At 39.5% G+C, this 21,502-nt stretch overlaps 1 protein-coding gene across 4 annotated transcripts in view; it reads left to right on the plus strand.

Annotated features, from left to right (window-relative positions):
- The window catches only part of marchf8 (membrane-associated ring finger (C3HC4) 8), an 84,686-nt gene that overhangs the window by 37,490 nt on the left and 25,694 nt on the right, over positions 1-21,502 (plus strand). The window contains exons 1-2 of one of the 4 annotated variants that reach the window (XM_017462528.3): positions 9,890-9,939; positions 11,991-12,088. The exons of 2 other annotated variants lie outside the window; for them this stretch is intronic. In XM_017462528.3, the coding sequence (XP_017318017.1) occupies positions 12,029-12,088 (60 nt within the window). In that variant the 5' untranslated portion in view covers positions 9,890-9,939; positions 11,991-12,028. 4 annotated transcript variants of the gene reach the window in all.

The following is a 21,502-nucleotide window of genomic DNA, read 5'->3' on the forward strand; positions in this document are numbered from 1 at the left end:
TGTAGTTGTAACTCACAAAAATGAAAAAGTGTTAATTGCTGCCAGGGCTGGTTGTTGTTTTTGAAAATACAATTAAATGAACATTGATTGTTGTACTCGGTCCTTGAAGTAAAAAAAAAAAAGAAATCTTGTTAGCAGCCATTAATCAGCAGGACGGTCATGGCTGATTTACCCTGTTGTGCATAACATATAATAGCACATTGGAAACTCCTGGTGTCCACATACGCTCTTAAAAATCGGAACATCTAGGCTGTGTCACTAAAAAGTCATATTCCAGCGTCTGCCCTTTAGAGTAAGTAAGCTATCATAGTTATAGCCTGGGGAGATAGGGACTGCCACTGGAGCTATGCACAGCAGCTTATAAATCCTCATTTATAACTCCTACGTCAAACCCAGACTTGCTTCATATCCTAAAATCATCTAGACCAGGGGTGTCCAGTCTTATCCGGAAAGGGCCGGTGTGGGTGCATGTTTTCATTCCAACCAAGCAGAAGCCACACCTGATTCGATTGAAAGCCAAGAGCAACTGATTAAACGGGTGTGAATCAAATCAGGTGTGGTTCCTGCTTGGGTGGAATAAAAACCTGCACCCACACCGGTCCTTTCCGGATAAGATTGGACACCCCTGGTCTAGAGTTTACACAGGGAACTTGTGCTGTGAAATTGAACTTTGATTTTAACTTTAATTCTAATGAAAACATGCTAAATGCACTAACTAATGCTAATATTGTGTAGTATCCTCCTTAACTATGTTAAATTATACAGAATTATTCATATATGCAATACATTTTTGATTGACATTATCACATAAATTTCATATAGAAATACTTGTCATGATGTGTGTGTCTATCTCTCTCTCTCTCTCTCTCTCTCTCTCTCTCTCTCTCTCTCTCTCTCTCTCTCTCTCTCTCTATATATATATATATATATATATATATATATATATATATATATATATATATATATATATATATATATATATATATATATTATAATAAAAGAGAGAGAGATAGAAGATAGATGATATGAGATTGGGATAAAGTTCCTCCCCCCTCCACCTTAGAATGACATTATAAACTTTTTGGGTTTTAACATTCAAAATGTTAATGGATGCACTCGCTGCTTTGAAATGAATGGCCTTAAAATGCAAATTTATGTGGTGTGCTGCAAATGATATATTTCAGGCAGAGTAAATGAGAAATGACATTTTCATTACCACACTGCTAATTTATGGGTGATGGTGGGGGCCACACAAGTCTGAGAGTTGTGCCTGGTCCAGGTGTGTTTGCCCTGCTCTCATTAGCAGCACGCCTGTATCAACACTAATGCTTAGGCTGCTTCACATTTCCTCAGCAGCAGACATTAAATGTGCAAATAGTGTAGTGTGAGCTAGGGTTGAATGTGGCCAGAGACAGATTAAGCCAAGTTTAGCCTGCTTAATTCCAGATGTTTTAATGCCTTTATAAGGAGGGATTTTAGAAGATTTTATGAAAATGTTCTCTCTCGTCACTCGCTCATACACCCACACACACAAACCTGGTTAATTATAAGTTCATGTGTGTGCCCATTTCCAGATATTTTTCTGTATCATGCAGTTGTCCTGTATCTGTCCTGAATCAGGCCATGGATTAATCACGTCATAACTTTAAAACCGTACCACTTTAATCAGCTGAAATGAATGCTGTCGATCAAGTTATATGAGCTAAACAAAGACTTCTCTGTTTAACTAACAAACATTACAGAGAGCAAGAATCGGTGAGTTTTGATTCTCAGTGGGTTTTGACATCTACTGGTGGCACTGGATATAATAATGTGGGAATAATAAAGTGTATGCCTAAAGTGTGATGCTAAAGTTATTGCCACAACAGGAAATCGTTATGGGGTGATGGAGCAGCCGCTAACTGCAGCGATTGATTAATGCAACTTCGGTTTCAGCCAAAGCACCATATTTCTGTTGTTCATGAATTAATCTGGGTTTGAATTCTGATTTTGAATTCAAGCATTAGAAATAAAAGGAAATATAGATAGTAATGAATGGGGATCCAGTTCACAATGCAAGAGATTCAACACTCTCATGTAAGCTCATGTAGGTTTACTTGTGTCTAGCATAAAGTGCAATATTGTTCAAATGGTTTGCCAGTGAGAGAATGGCTAAAAGCACAGTGCTGTCCAGCGCATTGATGAAGTACTTAGATATCTTCCTGTAGGTCAGGAAAGTCACAGTCAGGTGCTGTAAGGCCACATCCCTATAGTGATTTGTGTTTTCCCTTTTCTTCCTCATCCGGCTGTGGCTCAGGTGGTAGAGTGGGTTTCCACTAATCGTAGGGTTGGCGGTTCGATTCCCTGCCCGTGTGACTACACATGCCGAAGTGTCCTTGGGCAAGACACTGAAGCCCAAGTTGCTCCTGATGTGAATGAGTGAATGAGAACCAGTGTAAAGCGCTTTGGATAAAAGCGCTATATAAGTGTGCCATTTACCATTCACATCTAGTTCATGAGTTGAATCAGGTGTGGTAAATGAGGCTGAATGCCAAACTGTGCAGTGCTGTGACTCATAATGACTGAAGTGTGACTATCCTGCTGTCACCTTGTGAGACCTCATATTTTCTCCCAAATCCATGAAGAAGAAGAAGAGGCCTTTATATGTCACACATATATTATAGCACAGTGAAATTCTTTTCTTCTCACATCCCAGCTTGTGAGGAAGCTAGGGTCAGGCTTGAGATGGTTAAGGGCCTTAAGATGGCCTTGCTCAAGGCCATCTTAAACCCACCAGCAGTGGTGGCTTGGCGGTGCTGGGGCTTGAACCTCTGACCTTCTGATCAGTACCCATTCAGCCACCACTACTTTGTGTATATATCCTTGTAAGAGCCTTTTATGAAGACTCAATAGTGAGGGGAATTTACAAGGCACATAATACTATATTTTGACTCTAAAGAGGTTGAGAGAATGACAATTTTCACATTTGTGTGCTTAACTGAGTGAAGAGGCTTTGCAAGTATTTGACTTCATTTTAATGAGTTGAAGTGACGCAACGCATTAATGGCAAATGATGCCTGAAGTCTGAAGTGAAGTTAGCACTAATCCTTTACTGATGATGATGACTTATTTTGGCAATAGACAACTACATGTGTTGTATTAAATTGCTTGTGAAGTAGGTTTATATTAGCCATATTTAACTTGTGTACATTTTAATTACCCTACTAATAAGAAAACTAACAGCTGCTTATCAAAAATACTGACTCATGAACGTAGAGGTTTTCACAGACTAAACCTAAATTAGCAAATACAGCAGGCAGCTTAATTATATTTCGCACAAGTGTATCACACATGAAAAAGAAAAACAAGACAAGATGTAGGCTATATTATGAAAACATTTATTTATACGGCATGCGGTTATTACAACATGTAGAACTAAATAATTGTAAATCAAATGGAAAAATGGTTTCATTTTGAACTTGTTGACTAGAATATAATGAAGCAAAAATACTTCAGTCATGTACTTTCTTGTCGGCTGCTTCTCCTTTTGGTGTCTGCTTTTCTAGGGATGGCGTGTTCTGACTGTGGACTTCTGGGGTTTTTTTGGGTTTTGTTGGCTCTGGCGATTACTAATTCTTCCCACGAAAGGATAGGGTTCTAATTATTTTTAGATATCACCCAGCTGTAGTTTGTAATCCTGTTTGCGGAGGTGACAGCTGCTCGAGCTGGGATGCTGATGACTGTCATGGAGATGGATTCCCAGAAACCTGTGTAGAACATGATTAACCTTTTGGAAGAGGGAGGGTGTCAGCAGCCGTGTAGTACATGTTTTACATCTACCGTACAGGTACAGTTACGGAGCAGCGTGGGGGCCGTGAGATGCTGCTCGGGTCTTCGTTGTGAACGAATGATTGCTTGTTGAGGTAATGGCATGTCTGATGACCTGACTTAAGAAGCAATAAATGAGTTGGTGGTGTTCACTGAAGACACGCTTCACGATCCAGTACCTCCCGCACAGCTCAGCGCTGCGCCGTTACTCTGGTGCTATTTTCACATCTGCGCTATTGTGTTAAAGTCAGAACTCAAATGTCAAACAATGTGGCATGTAATCAAAACATCTCTTAAGTGCTGTTTTCCCCCTAGTGGTCCTCAGAAATTAGTCAATTAGCGTTTTCATCCTACTGCGTCCCAGACTACAACCTGAGACAGATTAACCGCACAGATAGCGTTCCATTCGTCCGCGTCCTCTGTCTTTTCAGTTTCACTAAATCTAGTTTGGGTTATTGTTAATGTTTATTCTCTGAGCTGTTTTTCTTCCAGCAGAACTAGGCTAGATAAATGGCCAGCTTTTTTTATTTTTTTTTATTTTTTATTTTTAGAAACCGCTTTCAATAGCACCGTTACTAGTCATTGTGTTGCTGTCCTGAAGTAAGGCAGATGAGATAGTGCAGGCACTGTCAACCTAGAAGATATTCTTGTAGCAATAATACTTAAGATGTTGCTTTTCAGACGCTTCTGCTTTTCTACTACTGGTGAATTATTTGCGCTGTGTGTAATCATGGCTCCAAGGGATGATGTGTAAACACTTCATTTTTCACTTTAATCCTGTTCATTTCATCATAACAAGAGTGGCAAATTGCAATCTTATGCTTTTCCAGCTCTTGAGTTTTAAATATGTTGAACGTAGAAAATGTAAGTAATGAAATATTTATACCCAAAGCTGTGTGCGATCATAAACTTGTTAAAAACCAGTGATGTTATCATTATATTTCTGTCATTACGTAATGGTTCACAGTGTAGACGGCATCTGCTAGCATCTTTAGCCAACTTGGAGCAAACCCTTGCCCTGAGGTGTAGGACCAGGGGGGATGTCTCCAGACCTAAACTCTATTGAGCATCTGTGGGGCATCCTCAAAAGGAAGGTGGAGGAGCACAAGGTCTCTAACATCCACCAGCTCCGTGATGTCGTCATGGAGGAGTGGAAGAGGACTCCAGTGTCAACCTGTGAAGCTCTGGTGAACTCCATGCCCAAGAGGGTTAAGGCAGTGCTGGAAAATAATGGTGGCCACACAAAATATTGACAGTTTGGGCCCAATTTGTACATTTTCACTTAGGGGTGTACTCACTTTTGTTGCCAGTGGTTTAGACATTAATGTCTGTGTGTTGAGTTATTTTGAGGGGACAGCAAATTTACAAAGTTGTACAATCACTACTTTACATTGTAGCAAAGTGTAATTTCTTCAGTGTTGTCACATGAAAAGATATAATCAAACATTTACAAAAATGTGAGGGGTGTACTCACTTTTGTAAGATACCGTGTGTATTTATGTTGGGTGTGTGTGTGTGTATGTATATGTGTGTATATATATATATATATATATATATATATATATATATATATATATATATATATATATATATATATATATATATATATATATATATGGTGGGAAGAAAAAGTATGAGAACCTTTTGGAATTTCATTGTTTTTCTGAATAAATTTGTCATAAAATGTGATCTGATCTTCATCTTAGTCAAGGGTATTGACAAATACAATGTGTCTAAAATAATAACACAAAAAAATTCTAATCTTTCATGTCTTTATTGAGGAGAACCAAAAAAAACCTCATAGTGCTTGTGCACCCTTGAGTTAATGACCTGAAAAAAGCTGGTGGTTTTAGGTTAATTTCATTTTTTAGCACACCTGGAGTCTCCTTAAGAAAATGAGTTTGGAGGTGTGGACTACAGCTACTTTGACTAATTAAAAACCCCTCAAACTTTTGGAGTTTGCTCTGCACAAGGGGCACACGCATATGTGAGCCATGCCTCGCAAAAAAGAGCTTTCAGAAGATCTATGATCAAGAATTGTTGATTTACATAAAGCTGGCAAGGGTTACAAAGTGATTTCAAAGACTTTAGAAATTCACCAGTCTACATTTAGGCAAACATTCTACAAATGGAGACACTTTGGGACTGTTGCTGTTCTACCAAGAAGTGGGCACCCAGTCAAAATGACACCAAGAGCACAACGAAGTCTCAATGAGGTAAAGAAACAACCCCGAATGACAACCACAGATTTGAAGGCATCATTGGAACTGGCTAACATCTCTGTTCATGAGTCTACAATACGTAACACATTGAACAAGCAAGGTATCTATGGCAGGACACCACGAAGGAAGCCACTGCTTACTAAAAAGAACATTGCTGCCCACCTGAAGTTTGCAAAAGAGCACATTGACACTCCAGAGCAGTATTGACAAAATGTTTTGTGGACTGATGAAACTAAGATTGAACTATTTGGAAAAACCACACAGCACTACATCTGGCGTAGAAAGGGCACGGCATATCATCATGAAAACATCATCCCAACCATAAAGTATGGTGGAGGAAACATCATGATTTGGGCCTGCCTAGCTGAATCAGGGCCTGGCCAGCTTGGGCAGAGGCCAAGTTGGGGGAAGATGAAATCAGACAATTCTTCAGGGTAATGTGAGAATGTCTGTACGTCAGCTGAAACTGTGTAGAAGTTGGGTGATGCAGCAGGACAACGAACCAAAACACCGGAGCAAGTCCACAACAGAATGGCTTCAGAAAAACAAAATCCACCTTTTGGAGTGGTCAAGTCAGAGCCCAGACCTCAACCCAATAGAGATGCTATGGAATGACTTGGAGAGTCATACACATGAGACGTCCAAAGAATATGACGGAGCTAAAGCCTTTCTGCCAGGAAGAATGGGCTAAAATTCCTCCTGAACGATGTGCAGGTCTGATCCACAGCTACAGGAAGCGCCTGGTTGAGGTTATTGCTGCCAAGGGTGGGGTCAACCAGTTATTAATTCTAAGAGTTCACTTACTTTTTCCACTGCCATTTTGAATCTTGAATGAGTGTGTTCAATAAAGACATGAGGGATCAGAATTTATTGTGTTATTATTTTAGACACATTATATTTGTCAGTACCCTTGACTTAGATGAAGATCAGATCACATTTTATGACCAATTTATTCAGAAAACCATGAAATTCCAAAAGGTTCACATACTTTTTCTTGCCACTGTATAATTATTATTTTTTAAATAAAGCACTTAAATGCTCATTTCTAATGAAGAGAATGTATTAATTAGTGTGGTTGTAAGAGGGTATTTGCGATGACAGAAATACTCAGACTGGGGAGGGGAGATTATAAAGACAGAGCGACGGACTATAATATAACTAGAACAAAATCTACTACATACCATAAGCTGCATAATATACTTTATTTAATAAAGGACAAACATCCAACATGTTGTGACATGAACCAGCTGGCTCATTGGTAGCTATCCATATAACTTACAAGCTCGTCCTCCTCAGTCTTTTCTACTCCTATGACCTGCTGTTTATCCTCCTCTGTCCTCTTCCTCTTCAAATATTGTAGGATCTCATCTCTGTGTGAACATTTTGGCTAACGTGACCATTAAATCGTTTATGGACACGTAGCAGTGGCACATACACGTAATTTTGGTGTGCTAGCTGTACATTTGTGTACATTTATATACATTTGACCGTTTCATAGGCGAAATAATAATTATCATTATTATAGACAATAAAATTGTCGATCAGAACCATCAAATGATCAGCAGTTTCATGGGCTGAAATAGCTATGATATCCTACCACAAATACAAAGTGGTAAATCTTTCATCTATTCATTAGTGGGCTCAAGAGCGTCTCAATGATGAGTCGGAAACGTCCTCACCTCAGGAAAAAAGGCCCACCCAATGTATGGTCACGGAATATTCGAGTCATCTCCAAATTAATCCATTCCGCTTTCATTGTGTAAGAGTAGCCACCTCTCTGAAAATCTATACCAGCTTGTTACCTAACAGTGACTGACACTTTGCTCTCGTCAATCTTGGCAACAGGCAAACGGTTCAGCGAGCCCTAGCTACTCGAATCTGACCCCTGTGCTTATTATAGCGGAAGTTAGTTTAAAAAAAATGTAATTATGTTTCTAAAAGATCCGGAATGGATTCATGTATAATGGCTCCTACGCCCATGCCTGTTGCACTAAGTACGGAATAAAACATGACTGGACATGCTTTTAAAAGGAAGATAATCCAAGACAGGGTGGTGCAACGTTGTATGGATTATTTTCGTATAACAGTACATCCTGAAGTGTTTTATTCCTTTTATAACACAATGATGTGCCATCATTTATAATTTTTCATTTATTAAAGTGCACCCCCCCCCCCCCCCCACAGTGTCACAAATGACTCGTTAAATGATTCGTTCTAAAGGATTCTTTCTAAGCTCCTCCTTTCAGGCAGGGCTTTTTTGTTTGTTAAAAACCTACGTAGGTTAGTACAGGAAGTAAGTCCGGAATTACTAACGACTCGTTTCAGCTGTTCAGACTCTCTTCCTTCTTTTGGGAGTCAATAACTCAGTTTGTCATGCGCTTTGTAGACGTTTTTACATTCACAGATCGCTCTATAATACACTACATGAAAGGTAATACTTGAAAAACCATAATAGGTGCACTTTTAATGAATGGCATGTCATGCTTTTCAATCATTTAAAGTTCCATTTAATTTGGAACATCCACAAGACAAGTTATTGCTTACTTTTAGCAGCTATAAACAGACGTACCCTCACCAGCCCCCCCCCCCCCCCCCCCCTCAACGTTTTTGTCTTGAAATAAGATATTTATAAAACCCCACAAAGAATATGTCTGATTATATACAGTGTTTCTGACAGAAGAGCCAATATGTCCAAAGCACTTTCATATTTCACTTTCATATTCATGTTTCCCAGCACAGAACAAAAAGTTCTATTTTCTCCTTTGTCTTTCTGACATTCACAGTCTGTGAATAACTGTCTTATCAGTCTGCACATTGTTTCATTGTCAAGTCTGAGTATGATTTATGATATTAGATTTACTTAAGCAACTTTTTGAATAAATTGTATTTTGTTTAAACAAGTTGTTCCGTTACATGAGTTGTTTGTAAATATAAAAATGTCCTATTTGGCTCACCATTTGCCTGCATGTCTAGAAAAGGTAATACTTTACTTGACTACGTTATCATTAATCAAACACAGTAGCAACAATCTCGCTAACAGCTCAGTGGAAGGCGAGTCGTCCCTGGACTCATGTTTTTTTCCATACTGTAAGAAATTTTGTAAGGGATAATCCATGGCTTGATGTGCATTACATAAATGTAATGCACAATGTAGAGGCAACGAACCAGCCGGGTTTGTTAGATCTAGATTTCTGCCTGCTCTAAATCATACACCGAGATAAAGTAGTGTGATAAGATTACATTTATTTGAATGAATTATACTAAGTAGTTATTAGAGAGAGTGAGAGATTGCATTTAAAACAGTGATTAAACTGACTGGAACTGCCTGTGCATTATAAGGTTTGAATGCACACCTTTCAGCCAATCAGAATCAAGTATTTTTGACCCCAAAAATCATCAGGAAATCATGTTGCAGTAAGTTCTGGTTGTGTCCATAATATGGCTGCAGTAAATTATTGTTTTTTTTTTTTTTTTTTTTTAAAGTCTAATGATGATTTCCCTGTTCAATTGTCAATATTACATTTAAATTACAAAAAAGGAATTGTCTGATGCGAGACACTTGTAATGTATAGTCTAAATTGAATCATATTTCCTCTCTTTATGTAAATGGTAGTAAATCATTTACATAAACCAGTAGCCAAAATGAAACAGGCTACATTTTACAGACCTCAATAAACTATGAAATTGCTATGCTAGTATTTCATACATTTTACTGCTTTGACCTTAACGTCACTAAAATATCAAGCTGCTTCCATGACACATTATGTAATATGATGCTAATGTCAACTGAACTCTATCAACTATACTGGCACTGTGTACTGGGATTCTGTTATATAACGGTTACTATAGCAACATGGCCTCCTGTTGTTTACATGCAAGCCTGCAGTTTATTCTTTACAGTCTTCTGAATGTAAGTGAATAACATGAACAACAATATGCTCATAACCTCATAAATAAGTTTATTAGGATCTTAATACTTTTTCTACAATATCTGTCATGTAATAATGTTAGTCATATTCTAGTTTGTTTGAACATTTATTCTTGGAATTGTTAAGATGCTTACTGAATATGCTAATTTTATAATTATTATATGTACATATTCCTATATAATACTCTTATTTCGGATTTCAAGCAATGATATCTTTTGGCATTGAACATTTTAAGTTATTTAAACGGTTGGGGGAGAACTCCCGTTTCCCGTAAAATTTTAGCAGTGTAGAGATTAACTGCAGTTTTGTCATCATTCCACACAAGAGACATCTTCTTTACACACAGCACAAAATCGATGTGTTTTCCCACCCTCCTTTTATTGATAGAATATAATCGGCCCTGATCATTGGATGTTTTTAAACTATCGGAAAAATAGCCTTTATCGGCGGATACCGATTATCGGCCGATACATCGGTGCATCTCATATATATATATATATATATATATATATATATATATATATATATATATATATATATATATATATATATATATATATATATATATATATATATAATATATATATATATATATATAATATATATATATATATATATATATAATATATATATCTCACACATTATTGTGTGTGTGAGAGAGAAATATAATATACAAAACTAACTGTAGGTAAATTCAGGGACAGCTTTCGATGTGTGGAAGTATCATTATTTCCGTCCGAATACTTTATCCAGGGAAAAATCCTGCAGCTTGGGCACTGAAAAAAGCAACGTTAAACTTTAGACTTTACTTATGTGCACCTTTGTGATTTAGGACACATAATAGCATTTATTCACTCGTAATTGCACTGAAAAGCTGCTGAATATAGACATGCTGGCAAGCCTGGCAGCCTTCATAATTTTCCTTCAAACTTTGATTATATCCAGCAGCTACAAAGGATTTTAAAATACACAGCTAATTTCTCATAGAAAGTCACCCACTGGTTTAACAGGGCTTGGCTTTTATATGGGAACAAACCGATTGTGATTGTGTGTGTCTGTGTCTGCCATTTCATTCAGGCAGATTTAACTAGTTTCTTTAAGCACAGTTATGCCTATACACCTGCCATGAATAGCATTCCTTAAATGCAGATCAGTGGGAATTAATTAATTAATTAATTAAACATTAATGCGGGGAAATATAAAATACTGTATTTGGAGACAGGTACTTGCGTTTCCCCCTTTGCCCCTACTGCTGAAAAATATTAAATAGAGTGCTGGAGAAATATGATTGTATTTGAGGCTGATGGATTTGGTATGCGCCCCACCGGTTATCAATCTCCTGCATGCTCCTCATGGAGAGAGTTCCCTAGAGGAGACCGGGCCTCTGGCTCCCATTAGTATGTATGATTTTATTTTGAATAAGAGCCCAAAAGAACTATTACATGGCAATTTCATGCCCCGGGGCTTATCTGATGTCTTCTTTAGCAGACATCAGCCCTCTTCCGTTTTCTTACCTATAGTCCTTTTCTCTCTCGCTCGCTCTCTTGCTCCCTTTCTCTCTCTCTCTTTTTCTCTCACTCTCTCATTCTTGATGGGAAAATAACTCTTCCAATTCCATCCAGCAGCAAATAAGTCCATAATATATGATCCATAAAATTTACTCTTTGTTAATAAAGTTGAATTAATGACATTTAATAGTTTTAACATGAAACATAACAATGGGAACACTTGAAATAATATTTAAATTTATGGTTTCATTTAATAATCATATTCTCTCTCCAGTCACTTATCTTTTGTCTATGATTTAATTAAATGAGGATTGTTATATTACAGCTTAAGGCTCTAGTAGTCACAAAACACCAGTTAATCATACTTTTTGTTTTGTTTTGCTTACAAATAAGCATAATGACTCAAAGTTTGCAGACACACTTTGTTTTCATACTTTGTGTTTCTGCGCACAGAAAAGCATTGACTTATGTTTATTTATTTATTTATTTATTTATTTATTTATTTGTTTATGTATTTATTTTAGAACGAGCACTCAAGAGAGAGAGAGAGCGAGAGAGTTAAATGGTCATTTCTAATGGTAGACGGGCTCTGGAGAAACCGAGAGAGCGAGTGACAGACTTGGTAAGAGAGTGACACAGCGCGCGTCCTGATTGGTCTTTCTTTGTGCTAACTAACCTATCAGTTTTCTCAGTAGGCTCTCTCTCTTTCTTTCTCTCTCTCTCTCTCTCTGTGTGTCTCCAGTTCAGTCATCAGTTCAGTTCAGTTTAGTGTCTGTAGCCTGTGAAGCCCTGAACTGAGTTTTTACAGGTCGGGATGTTCGTCATATTGACTGACCAAGGTCCATGTAGGGAGTTTTAATAGCAGCCAATTAGAATTGAAAGGAAATGACATTTTAATAGGACAAGCCAGCAAGAGGGAAATGTGCATAGAATGCTTTAGTTCATACTCTGCTTAAGTGGTGGCTTAACCTGCTCTGTTCTTAATTTTTCTTCATTCATTCATCTACAGCAGTGGTTCTCAACCTTTTGTAAATAAAGCCCCCCCCAAGCCTCCCCTATTATGTGCCCCCCCATATTGAAGGAGACCAGGTACCATGATTATCTATCTATCCATCTATAAAATATACGTACCAAATCTATAATCTGTTTTTGATAGATAGATTTTTTTTTTGTTATACTTTTTAAATTACTGTTCATAACCTTTATGATTTTTCAAAAATAACTTCTGTGATTGTATAAAGCTATATACCGGACAGGTATGGAACATGAATGATGAAAAAGGTTTCTGAACACTAACTACTTTGAACAAGAGAACTAGGCTATAATAACGTGGACTATTTTACATGTAAAACATGTTGCATTCCATTCGTCTTGCATTATGAAAACATTCGCATACGAATGATGCAAATTGGGAGGAAGGGCGCGTCTCGTTATCCGTGACCTTGTTAAATCAATCAGTGGGACACCTGCGCTTGCTTCTTTTTACATTCATGTCTATGTCAGCTGCCGTGCGATCACGGGGATGTGCTGCTCTGGCTCTCAGCCCCTCAGTGAACAGAGCAGACGCAGAGAGAAGTGTGAGTACAGTGGGAAAGCAACACCTCACGCTTGCAGGACAGTACTGGCCACATTTGGAAAGTCGCTAAGGTTTGTCCAAAAAGTCTCTAGATTTGTCGCTAGGTGTGTTTTTTTTTTTTTATTGTTTTGAGGGGTTTTTTGCGAAAAAAAAGTTGTTAAAGTGGTCTGAAAAGTCGCTAAGTTGGCAGCGCTGGTCTGCATTAAGAGCTAGATAAAAGGCAGCTAAGCTCTGCGTCTCCCCGGCAAAAATAAATTACAGTGGGAGAGGGAATGCGGGGTTTTTCATTTATGCACATTCTATTTGAAAAGCAATAAAATACACAGAGTACTCAAATGATGCCCTGGCTGTGTTTTTTTTTTTTTTTTGTATTGAAAACAATTTGAGCCCCCCTTCCGATCTCTCTGCAGCTATCACGGCAATTTAGACTAACCAGTCCACCTACCAGGGTCCAGGGCATTGTGACACTATGGCACCATGCTGCTTTCTTGAATAGCAACACACTAGTAAAGGCACTTTTGCCCGCTGCTGCTCTGTCTCTCTCTCGCACACACAGACACACAAAAAAAAATATTAAAAAATAAATAAATATATATATATATATATATATATATATATATATATATATATATATATATATATATATATATATATATATATATAATATACATATACACACACACACACACACACACACACACACACACACACACACACACACACACACACACACACACAGACAGACTCTCTGTTTAGGTTAGGTCTCTTTTTGAGGAAGTGTGTAAACAGGAAGTTTTAGTCTACAGTCTACAACGATAAGACATTCTGCCAGTTATTTTGTTTCAGTGATTATTTCCAAACTTTACCATATAGTTGTGGAGTCCTGTTACATTAGTAGTGGTTTGCACGTTCGCCTCACACCCCCAGGGTCCAGGGTTCGATTCCTGCCGGGGCCCTGTGTGTACGGAGTTTGCATGTTCTCCCCGTGCTGCGGGGGTTTCTCCGGGTACTCCGGTTTCCTCCCCCAGTCCAAAGATTGGCGTGTCTAAAGTGTCCGTAGTGTATGAATGGGTGTGTGAGTGTGTATGTGATTGTGCCCTGCGATGGACTGGCACCCTGTCAAGGGTGTACCCCGCCTTGTGCCCGATGCTCCCTGGGATTGGCTCCAGGTTCCCCGCGACCCTGATGAAGGAGTAAACGGTAGAAGATGGATGGACGGATGGATTAATGTCACTGTCAGATGTAACCTTCAGTTAAATAAACGCCTGACTGAAATGACGCAAGCCAAACCTTCTTGTAAGCGTTTTCAGCCGTTTCAGTGGACGAGCAATTTGTGGGAAAGCGTCAGTGTACACAGAGTTTTTAAAAGGGCATTTCAGATTTCAGATCTAACCGGATTAATGTGTTCGTAGCCTTAAAGCTAACCATTAATATGAGGAGTTTGATTTTACAGGTCTCACATGTTTAAGGTGCATTAAATAGTTTCTGTTTTTTTTTTGTTACCAAAAAACCCCCCCGCATGGATCTGTCTCTAAACTGAAGAAATATTTGACTGGCCTGAAAAAGCTACCTTGTATATGAGTGTAGGAGTAGTCTCATTATAACCTTAGCCTTACTTGGTGAGCTGCATAGGCGGCTAGCTATAGCTTTCACAAAAAGCTCTAGTCACCTGCGTAGGTGTTTTGATGTAGTTAATGCATTAATGTTGATGTGCTTATTGAGGTACTTTTTTCTGTGGTATCAGATCACTGAATATGACTGGAACATATACCAGCATTAGTTTGATATAGCTATGTTAATAGTATTAAACAAGTGTGTATGCGAGAGAGAGAGGGAGAAGGAGGGAGAGCGAGAGAGATTTCAGCGGTGTGTGTTATATGAGCTACTGGTACTGAGATATGATCCGTGACTGAAATGGAAAAAGCTACATTTGATACGTATCTATAGCTAAGACTTAAGATCAGCTGTTGTTTTTTTTTAAATTTATTGTCAGTCTGGTTTTAGTAATATGGATCAGACATGGTTTATGATGGTATAATGTCAAATATGCTATTAAAATGAATCAAATAAACAAAACCATAACTAGAAATGTAGTGCATCTTTCTTTGTTTTCTAACATGGCAAATGAAGCAGTGTCTTATTTAACATTGTGCTCGATAGTGTAAACACCATCACAGCTGCAACCTGCTACTGCTCTGTGTGTATGTTTTACAGACTGTTTTATCTCATTTGCTGTCTGAAGGCTATACGATTGTCAGAATAAATTCTAGTTGAATGGGTCGTGCTGAGCTGCAGTGGAAAGTGTTGTGTGCGTGTGTGTGCTCTTTGTGAAGCAGATGAGCCCCATGGTTTGATTAATGCAATATAAATCCAGGCTAGAGTAGAGTAGGCTTAGTTTCAGCCATGGTAATTTCTCTAACAAATTAGATTGTGCCTTATATGCTCCATGAAACGCTGCTTCTTCCCCACTTCACCTTCCAGCTATCTATGTGTGTCCTTCCTTTCTTTCTCCGTGTGATTGCCCGGTTTTAGCTGTGCTTCGGCCATCTTTTTCTGGAAGCCTTTAACAGCATTAAGGACTCTGTCAGGCGGATGGAGGGAAGAGAGGGCCTTTATTTTCCAGAGCTCACCATCGAACAGTGAGCAGGGAGGCGGGCTCTAAGCACAGGGGCTGAAGCTCAAAGCACATGCACAGCTCAGCCTCTTCATGAATAATTTATCAGATCATCCCTGCTGATTGGAGTCAGCTGGAGGAAGTGGAGTTGTGGGTGGGTTTGAGAGCTTTAGAGCAAGCCCGGACAAGTATTGGCCGAGCGAGCGTGTGTTTCTCTGAGTGTACAAGGGAAAGGTGAATGTAGGGCAGCTTGCTACTGTAGCTGGAGGTGTGTGTGTGTGTGTCTGTGTGTGCCATCGTTTAGGGCCTCTGTTTGTCCTGTTCCTTCACCGCTGCTGTGCCGCTTCTGCTTTCAGCAACACCTCATCCCCCACTGGATTTACACAGGGGACATGTAACCTTTCCAACAAGGCTTTGTGTGTGTGTGTGTGTGTGCTTACGAGAAAGATAGAAGGAGAGGGAGGTACCAGCCTCCCTTACAAAGGATTCACCGATGCATTCATGTTGGAAAATGAAGCTTCAGGTAAAAGCTACAACTTATTTATTTATTTATATATATATTTTTTACCACATTCATGTGATTGTGCTGTGTATTTGTGGTTTGTTTTACTGTTGGTCTTCCTGAAGACGAGCGTGTTGTGTGGGAACACACTCATGCACAGCAGATGCAGCTTTCAGTGCTGGGAGAGTATTGACTCTGTCGTTGTTATGGTGAGGCCTGCTGGAAGATGATGAGGTCCTTGTGTGTTTGTGCCTTTTCTCATTCTCCTTGCTGTGAGTCTTCATAAAGAATTATCACTCTTGTCCTTGCTTGCCCGTGTGTATCTGTACAGCTTGAAACACACTTGCGTGTATCCAGATGACTTCCCTTCTGTGGTCCCATTTCCTCTTTTTATTTGTTTGTCATTTTGTGCCATGGGGCGCACGGTGGTTTGCACGTTCGCTTCACACCTCCAGGGTTGTGGAGACATGCATGGTAGGCTGATTGGGATTTCTAAAGTGTCCATAGTGTATGAATGGGTGTGTGAATGTGTATGTGATTGTGCCCTGTGAAGGATTGACACCCCAGGGTGTACCCCGTGTTGTTCCTGATGCTCCCTGGGATAGGCTCCAGGTTCCCCGTGACCCTGTAGGGTAAGCGGTATAGAAGATGGATGGATGGATGGATTTTGTGCTATGCTGAAGTATGTATAGCATAGCTATTTTTCTGTAGTTAGTTCACTGGGTTCGGTCATGGTATGATGGTAGGTATTATTGTCTGTTCCTGGATTAAACTGAAATGGCACTCTGATACTCCTATAAGTCTCTTATAGCTTGTGATACTGACTCTGAAGCCCATCGATTTATTTGATTCAGCCTCTGTACTCATGGCTGCTTCTGGTTTGTTTGCTGCACAGCCTCAGTCAGTCTACTTCTTCACTCGGTATCATTATCTGCCATTATGACTGATTAACAGCTTTTCTGATACAACAGAATAAAACACTCCTCAGAGCGAGGCTGAGCTCGCATTAGCCATTAACCCGCTGTTCACTGTAATTCGGCAGCACAGTTCTATTAAATGTTTCCTCTGGAATAGAGACGTAGATTCTCATTGTCAGGCCGATCTGATTTTTATCTGGATCCTTAGCGATTAGCTAAGTTGATTTAGAGGCTTTGTGTGAAAATCCTGTGGCCAGGGGAAGGGGGAGGGGAGGACTGAGATTAGTGGTTACATGACTGTAGGCAGTTTAGTCAGGGTGTTGGGGAGAGAAGAGGAAGGCTGGATGAAGAACATGTCAAGCTGTCCTTCACTGAAATGTCCATCCTTTTTATCAGAGCCCTGTCAGACTTTTTTTTTCTTCTTCTTTCTATATTAGACACCCAACTGTTTTGTGAGCACTACTGCCTCTCAGTTTTACGTCTGTTTGAATAATATGATCATATTTTATGTATTGACAAAATGAAAAGTCTGGTTTGGAGTCGGTTCTGTGCTTATTGATTGGTTAAACATCATAGTAATGTCGTGAAGAGTCACCTTCCTGTTTTAAATGTGAATTTATTGATTTTGATGTCTCAGCTTTGACATGACCAATGTAGTGCCCTTGAATCTTTATCAAAGTATTTTAATGATTGACAGGAAGATAAATACAGTACAACTCCTTCCTCTGTTCTCTACAAATGGCGATGGACTGCCTCTGAACAAGGAGTACAAAGCTCCCTGTGTGAACACTCTAATTAGGATTCATAGGCCTGAGTCAGTGAGGAGAAGATTGGGATCAACTTGTTATAAATGAAGTAACTGCACCACTGGTTCTTCACGTTAATTTTTTTTTTTAGGGATGAAACTATTTGCAGTATCCGATTAGGACATTCACACGCATCGCTTGGATAGCATCTTATGAATTCAGGCTTTATTTCAACACTCATACATTGTATTCTGTCTGTATGTGTCTCACACAGACACAGATGCACACACATGGACGTTAAATGCTGTCCTTTTATACAGTCCAATGGAATTCCCCACAGCTAAGACTCTCAAGTTTCAGATTACACTGGTCTGATCCTTGGTGGTTGATTACGGTTTCACTCAGGCACCCTGCAGGACAGAAGGAGTCTGCTGCGCACTACTACTTCCTGTTCTCTCACACGTCTCTGACCAGTGGTTTGTGTGTCTGTGAGAATAAGACACTCATAAAGAAGCATCTCCTTGGGGTGTTGAAATGAGGGTGATTTTTCTGGGCCTGAATGTGGTTAGTTGTTTAAGAGTAGCCATACTGGTCACACCAAAATCTGTGAACTCTGTTGATAATGAATCACTCTTTAAGTATGAATGATCCAGGGCTTATTCTCTTGAAAACGGAGGAAATGTCAGGTTTGGCTGTTGAACAGGAAAGGAAAACACAGGCAGATTTCCTGTGAAACAGTCATACATTTCAGTACCCATCTGTATCTTCCCACAATGACCATGGGTTCTCTTTTTGCTCAAACTTTTCCCACAGTGCTCACTGATCGTATTACTTACATTCACATTCGAAATCATAATAAAGAAGGAAGTGTACTCGAATAGTTCCTGACATTTGTGTAGGTGTCTGCAACAAAAGATTGCTTTAGGATTAGAAAAGTATGTTGTACTGTAAATGCATCTGAGGCAGGATCTTACTAACTGGAAATGCACTGAAGTAGAGGGCTTTTCTTCTCTCTTGAGCTATATCTTTAGAGATTGGACAAATAACGAACAACTGGTCAGCTTCTACACCAAGAACTAAGTGTTTTAATGAAAAGTTCTATGAAAAATACCCAACATATAGTTATATACAGTATTAGTGTGTCAGGTTGCCAAATCTACTGTATGATCATGTGTTTGCTTAGGCTTTGATTAATCTGTTATTGTAATTAGATTTGACACTGAAACACTCTATTAGACTGATTACAGGAATAAATCAGATTCATTTAATTTAATTGACTGGTAGACAGGGCTGGTATGATGTGCATGTGCAGATAAGGAAAGTTCAAATGGGGGTCATATTGACCCCAAAACACCATATTAGGGTTAATTAGAGAAGAAGTCAGTAGTCGGACCTTCTCTAGATATCTGTGTGCTGCTTCATCAACCCAGTCTGATGTAAAAAAAGAATGCTATTAAAATGTGTGAAAGCAGCGTTAATACACAGTACATTGGAGGGCAGGTGCATCTTTGTCACAGTCTCAGACTGTACCTTAAAAATACTTGCTTAAGATGAGAGGGGGACGTTTGCATGCCAAATATTGCTTGAAATGTAGTTGAGAGTTTTGGAATCATTCCAGTGTTTGGAGTGTTCTGATGACTAGACACAGTAATGGTGTTGAGAGAACCATCTCCCATTGAAAGAAAAAATGATTCTATAATCAGGATTATAAGCTCTAGGCACAGCTGACTTGTTGTAAACCTCCTACACGCTACCTGCAGAGCTGTGAAACAGTTTTGAGTGTGGATAGTTGTAAAAGACTCCTGCTGCTTGGATGTGACAGGTGCCTCATGGACACTGTATGTGTGTAGTGTAGGATTGAGCACTGAAAGACTACAGTTGCCGTCCCCTAGATCAAAGCTGCCAATCTTTGAGAGTTTTTAAACCAGTGTTACACTAAACAACAAACACCGCTACTGCAGTCTGACCTGCTTAGTATTATATTATAGACATTAGTGGTTTAGGGAAACCCTTAATATTTAACTAGTGACTGCATTTGTTTGAAAAGTATTGCAATTATCAGATCATTTAAATGTCATCATAATCTTCTTATGGGTTTGATTGTTTAGTACTTAGCACATTTGCCTCTCACCTCCAGGGTTGAGGGTTCGATTCCCACCTCCGCCCTGCGTGAGTGGAGCTTGCATGTTGTCCCTGTGCTTCGGAGGTTTCCTCTGGGTACTCCAGTTTCCTCCCCCAGTCCAAAGACCTGCGCTGTAGGCTGATTGGCATCTGTAGAGCGTGAGTGTGTGTTCGATTGTGCCCTGCGATGGGTTTTCACCCCATCCAGGGTGTCCCCGCCTTGCACCCCAAGTCCCCTGGGATAGCCTCCAGGATCCCTGTGACCCTGTATAGGATAAGCGGTATGGAAAAATTAAAAACGTATCTGGACCATCAGAGATTCGATACAACATACCGTATGCTTAGTATTTCCAAAGCCAATAATGCGCGACAGCATCTGATCACTTTTCTCTCGCATAGTGGTTGTTCGGGGGATGCTATTTTTCCATCTTGTCTTACTGTCTTCATAACAACGCAGGATCCGAACAGTGCCAATACAAAACATGTTTTACAGACAATGTTCATGTGTCATCAGTGATGGGGGGAAAATCACTGCTGTTTCCCTTGGCCTTTAGATGATGAAAGGATGAGGTTTTCAAGTGCCCGGCAATGCTATAGCCATCTATGGCTGGGAGCCAAGAGAGCAAAATTGGCTGTGCTCTCTGGGTGGGAGGGATGGCATGCTCTCTATCTCGCCTGTCTATCACAGCGACACTAGACAATTATGTGAATTTTTTTTTTCTGTTGTTCGTTTTGAGGAAGGATATTATTATTATTATTATTATTATTATTATTATTATTATTATTATTAGAGAACACTTAAGTCAGTGCTGTCTGTAGAATTTGCTGGCAGTTAACAAAAAAACAGAAATGGACAAGAGAGCAAGAGAGAGAGATGGATAAAGGATGAGACAGCAGGACAGGGGAACAGCAGGCTGAGGTCATGCAGACCTTCTCTCGACAATCGCCACTAATTCAGTGCACTGGTAACAAACCCAGCTGTCAGTCAGCCACACAAGAGCTTGACTCCCTTCCTTAAGAAGCCCCACAGAAAAGGGGGGAGAGAGAAACTTGGAGGAGGGAGAGCTGCACTTTGAAACAGGATAGGCTGTTTCAGGCCCATCTTTTATTGTCCCATCTCATGTGTCCTTCAATTAACTAGTGTGTTCAGTTTAGATTTTACTGCTATCCAATTGAATATTATAAATGCTATTTTGCCCTCTGGTTTGGTCCGGTTTTGAAATTCCGGCAAGTTGCCTCAAGCAAAATATGATATGCACATTTAAAGCACTAACTCATCTGAAAGAGCGTCTCCAGTGGCAGTGCAGCTCAACTGTCTGAATCTGTAAACAAGGATGTACGACTGAGTGCAGGATGCAGTGACCCAAAACTGGCTCATCTGCATGCGTGTTGGAGAAAATGCTTCCCAGTCCTAATCTCTGAGCATGTGGGGATAACAACACTAATGCTGTTTTTCAGCAAGATTTAGCAGGTCCAAGATTTGTGCCACATTGGACATTGTACCTACCAACCCAACATTTTGTATGTTACACCTCCACCTTTCATCTTTCACCCATTTGT

Source organism: Ictalurus punctatus, chromosome 3, assembly GCF_001660625.3.
Source record: "Ictalurus punctatus breed USDA103 chromosome 3, Coco_2.0, whole genome shotgun sequence".
Classification (NCBI taxonomy): Eukaryota; Metazoa; Chordata; class Actinopteri; order Siluriformes; family Ictaluridae; genus Ictalurus; species Ictalurus punctatus.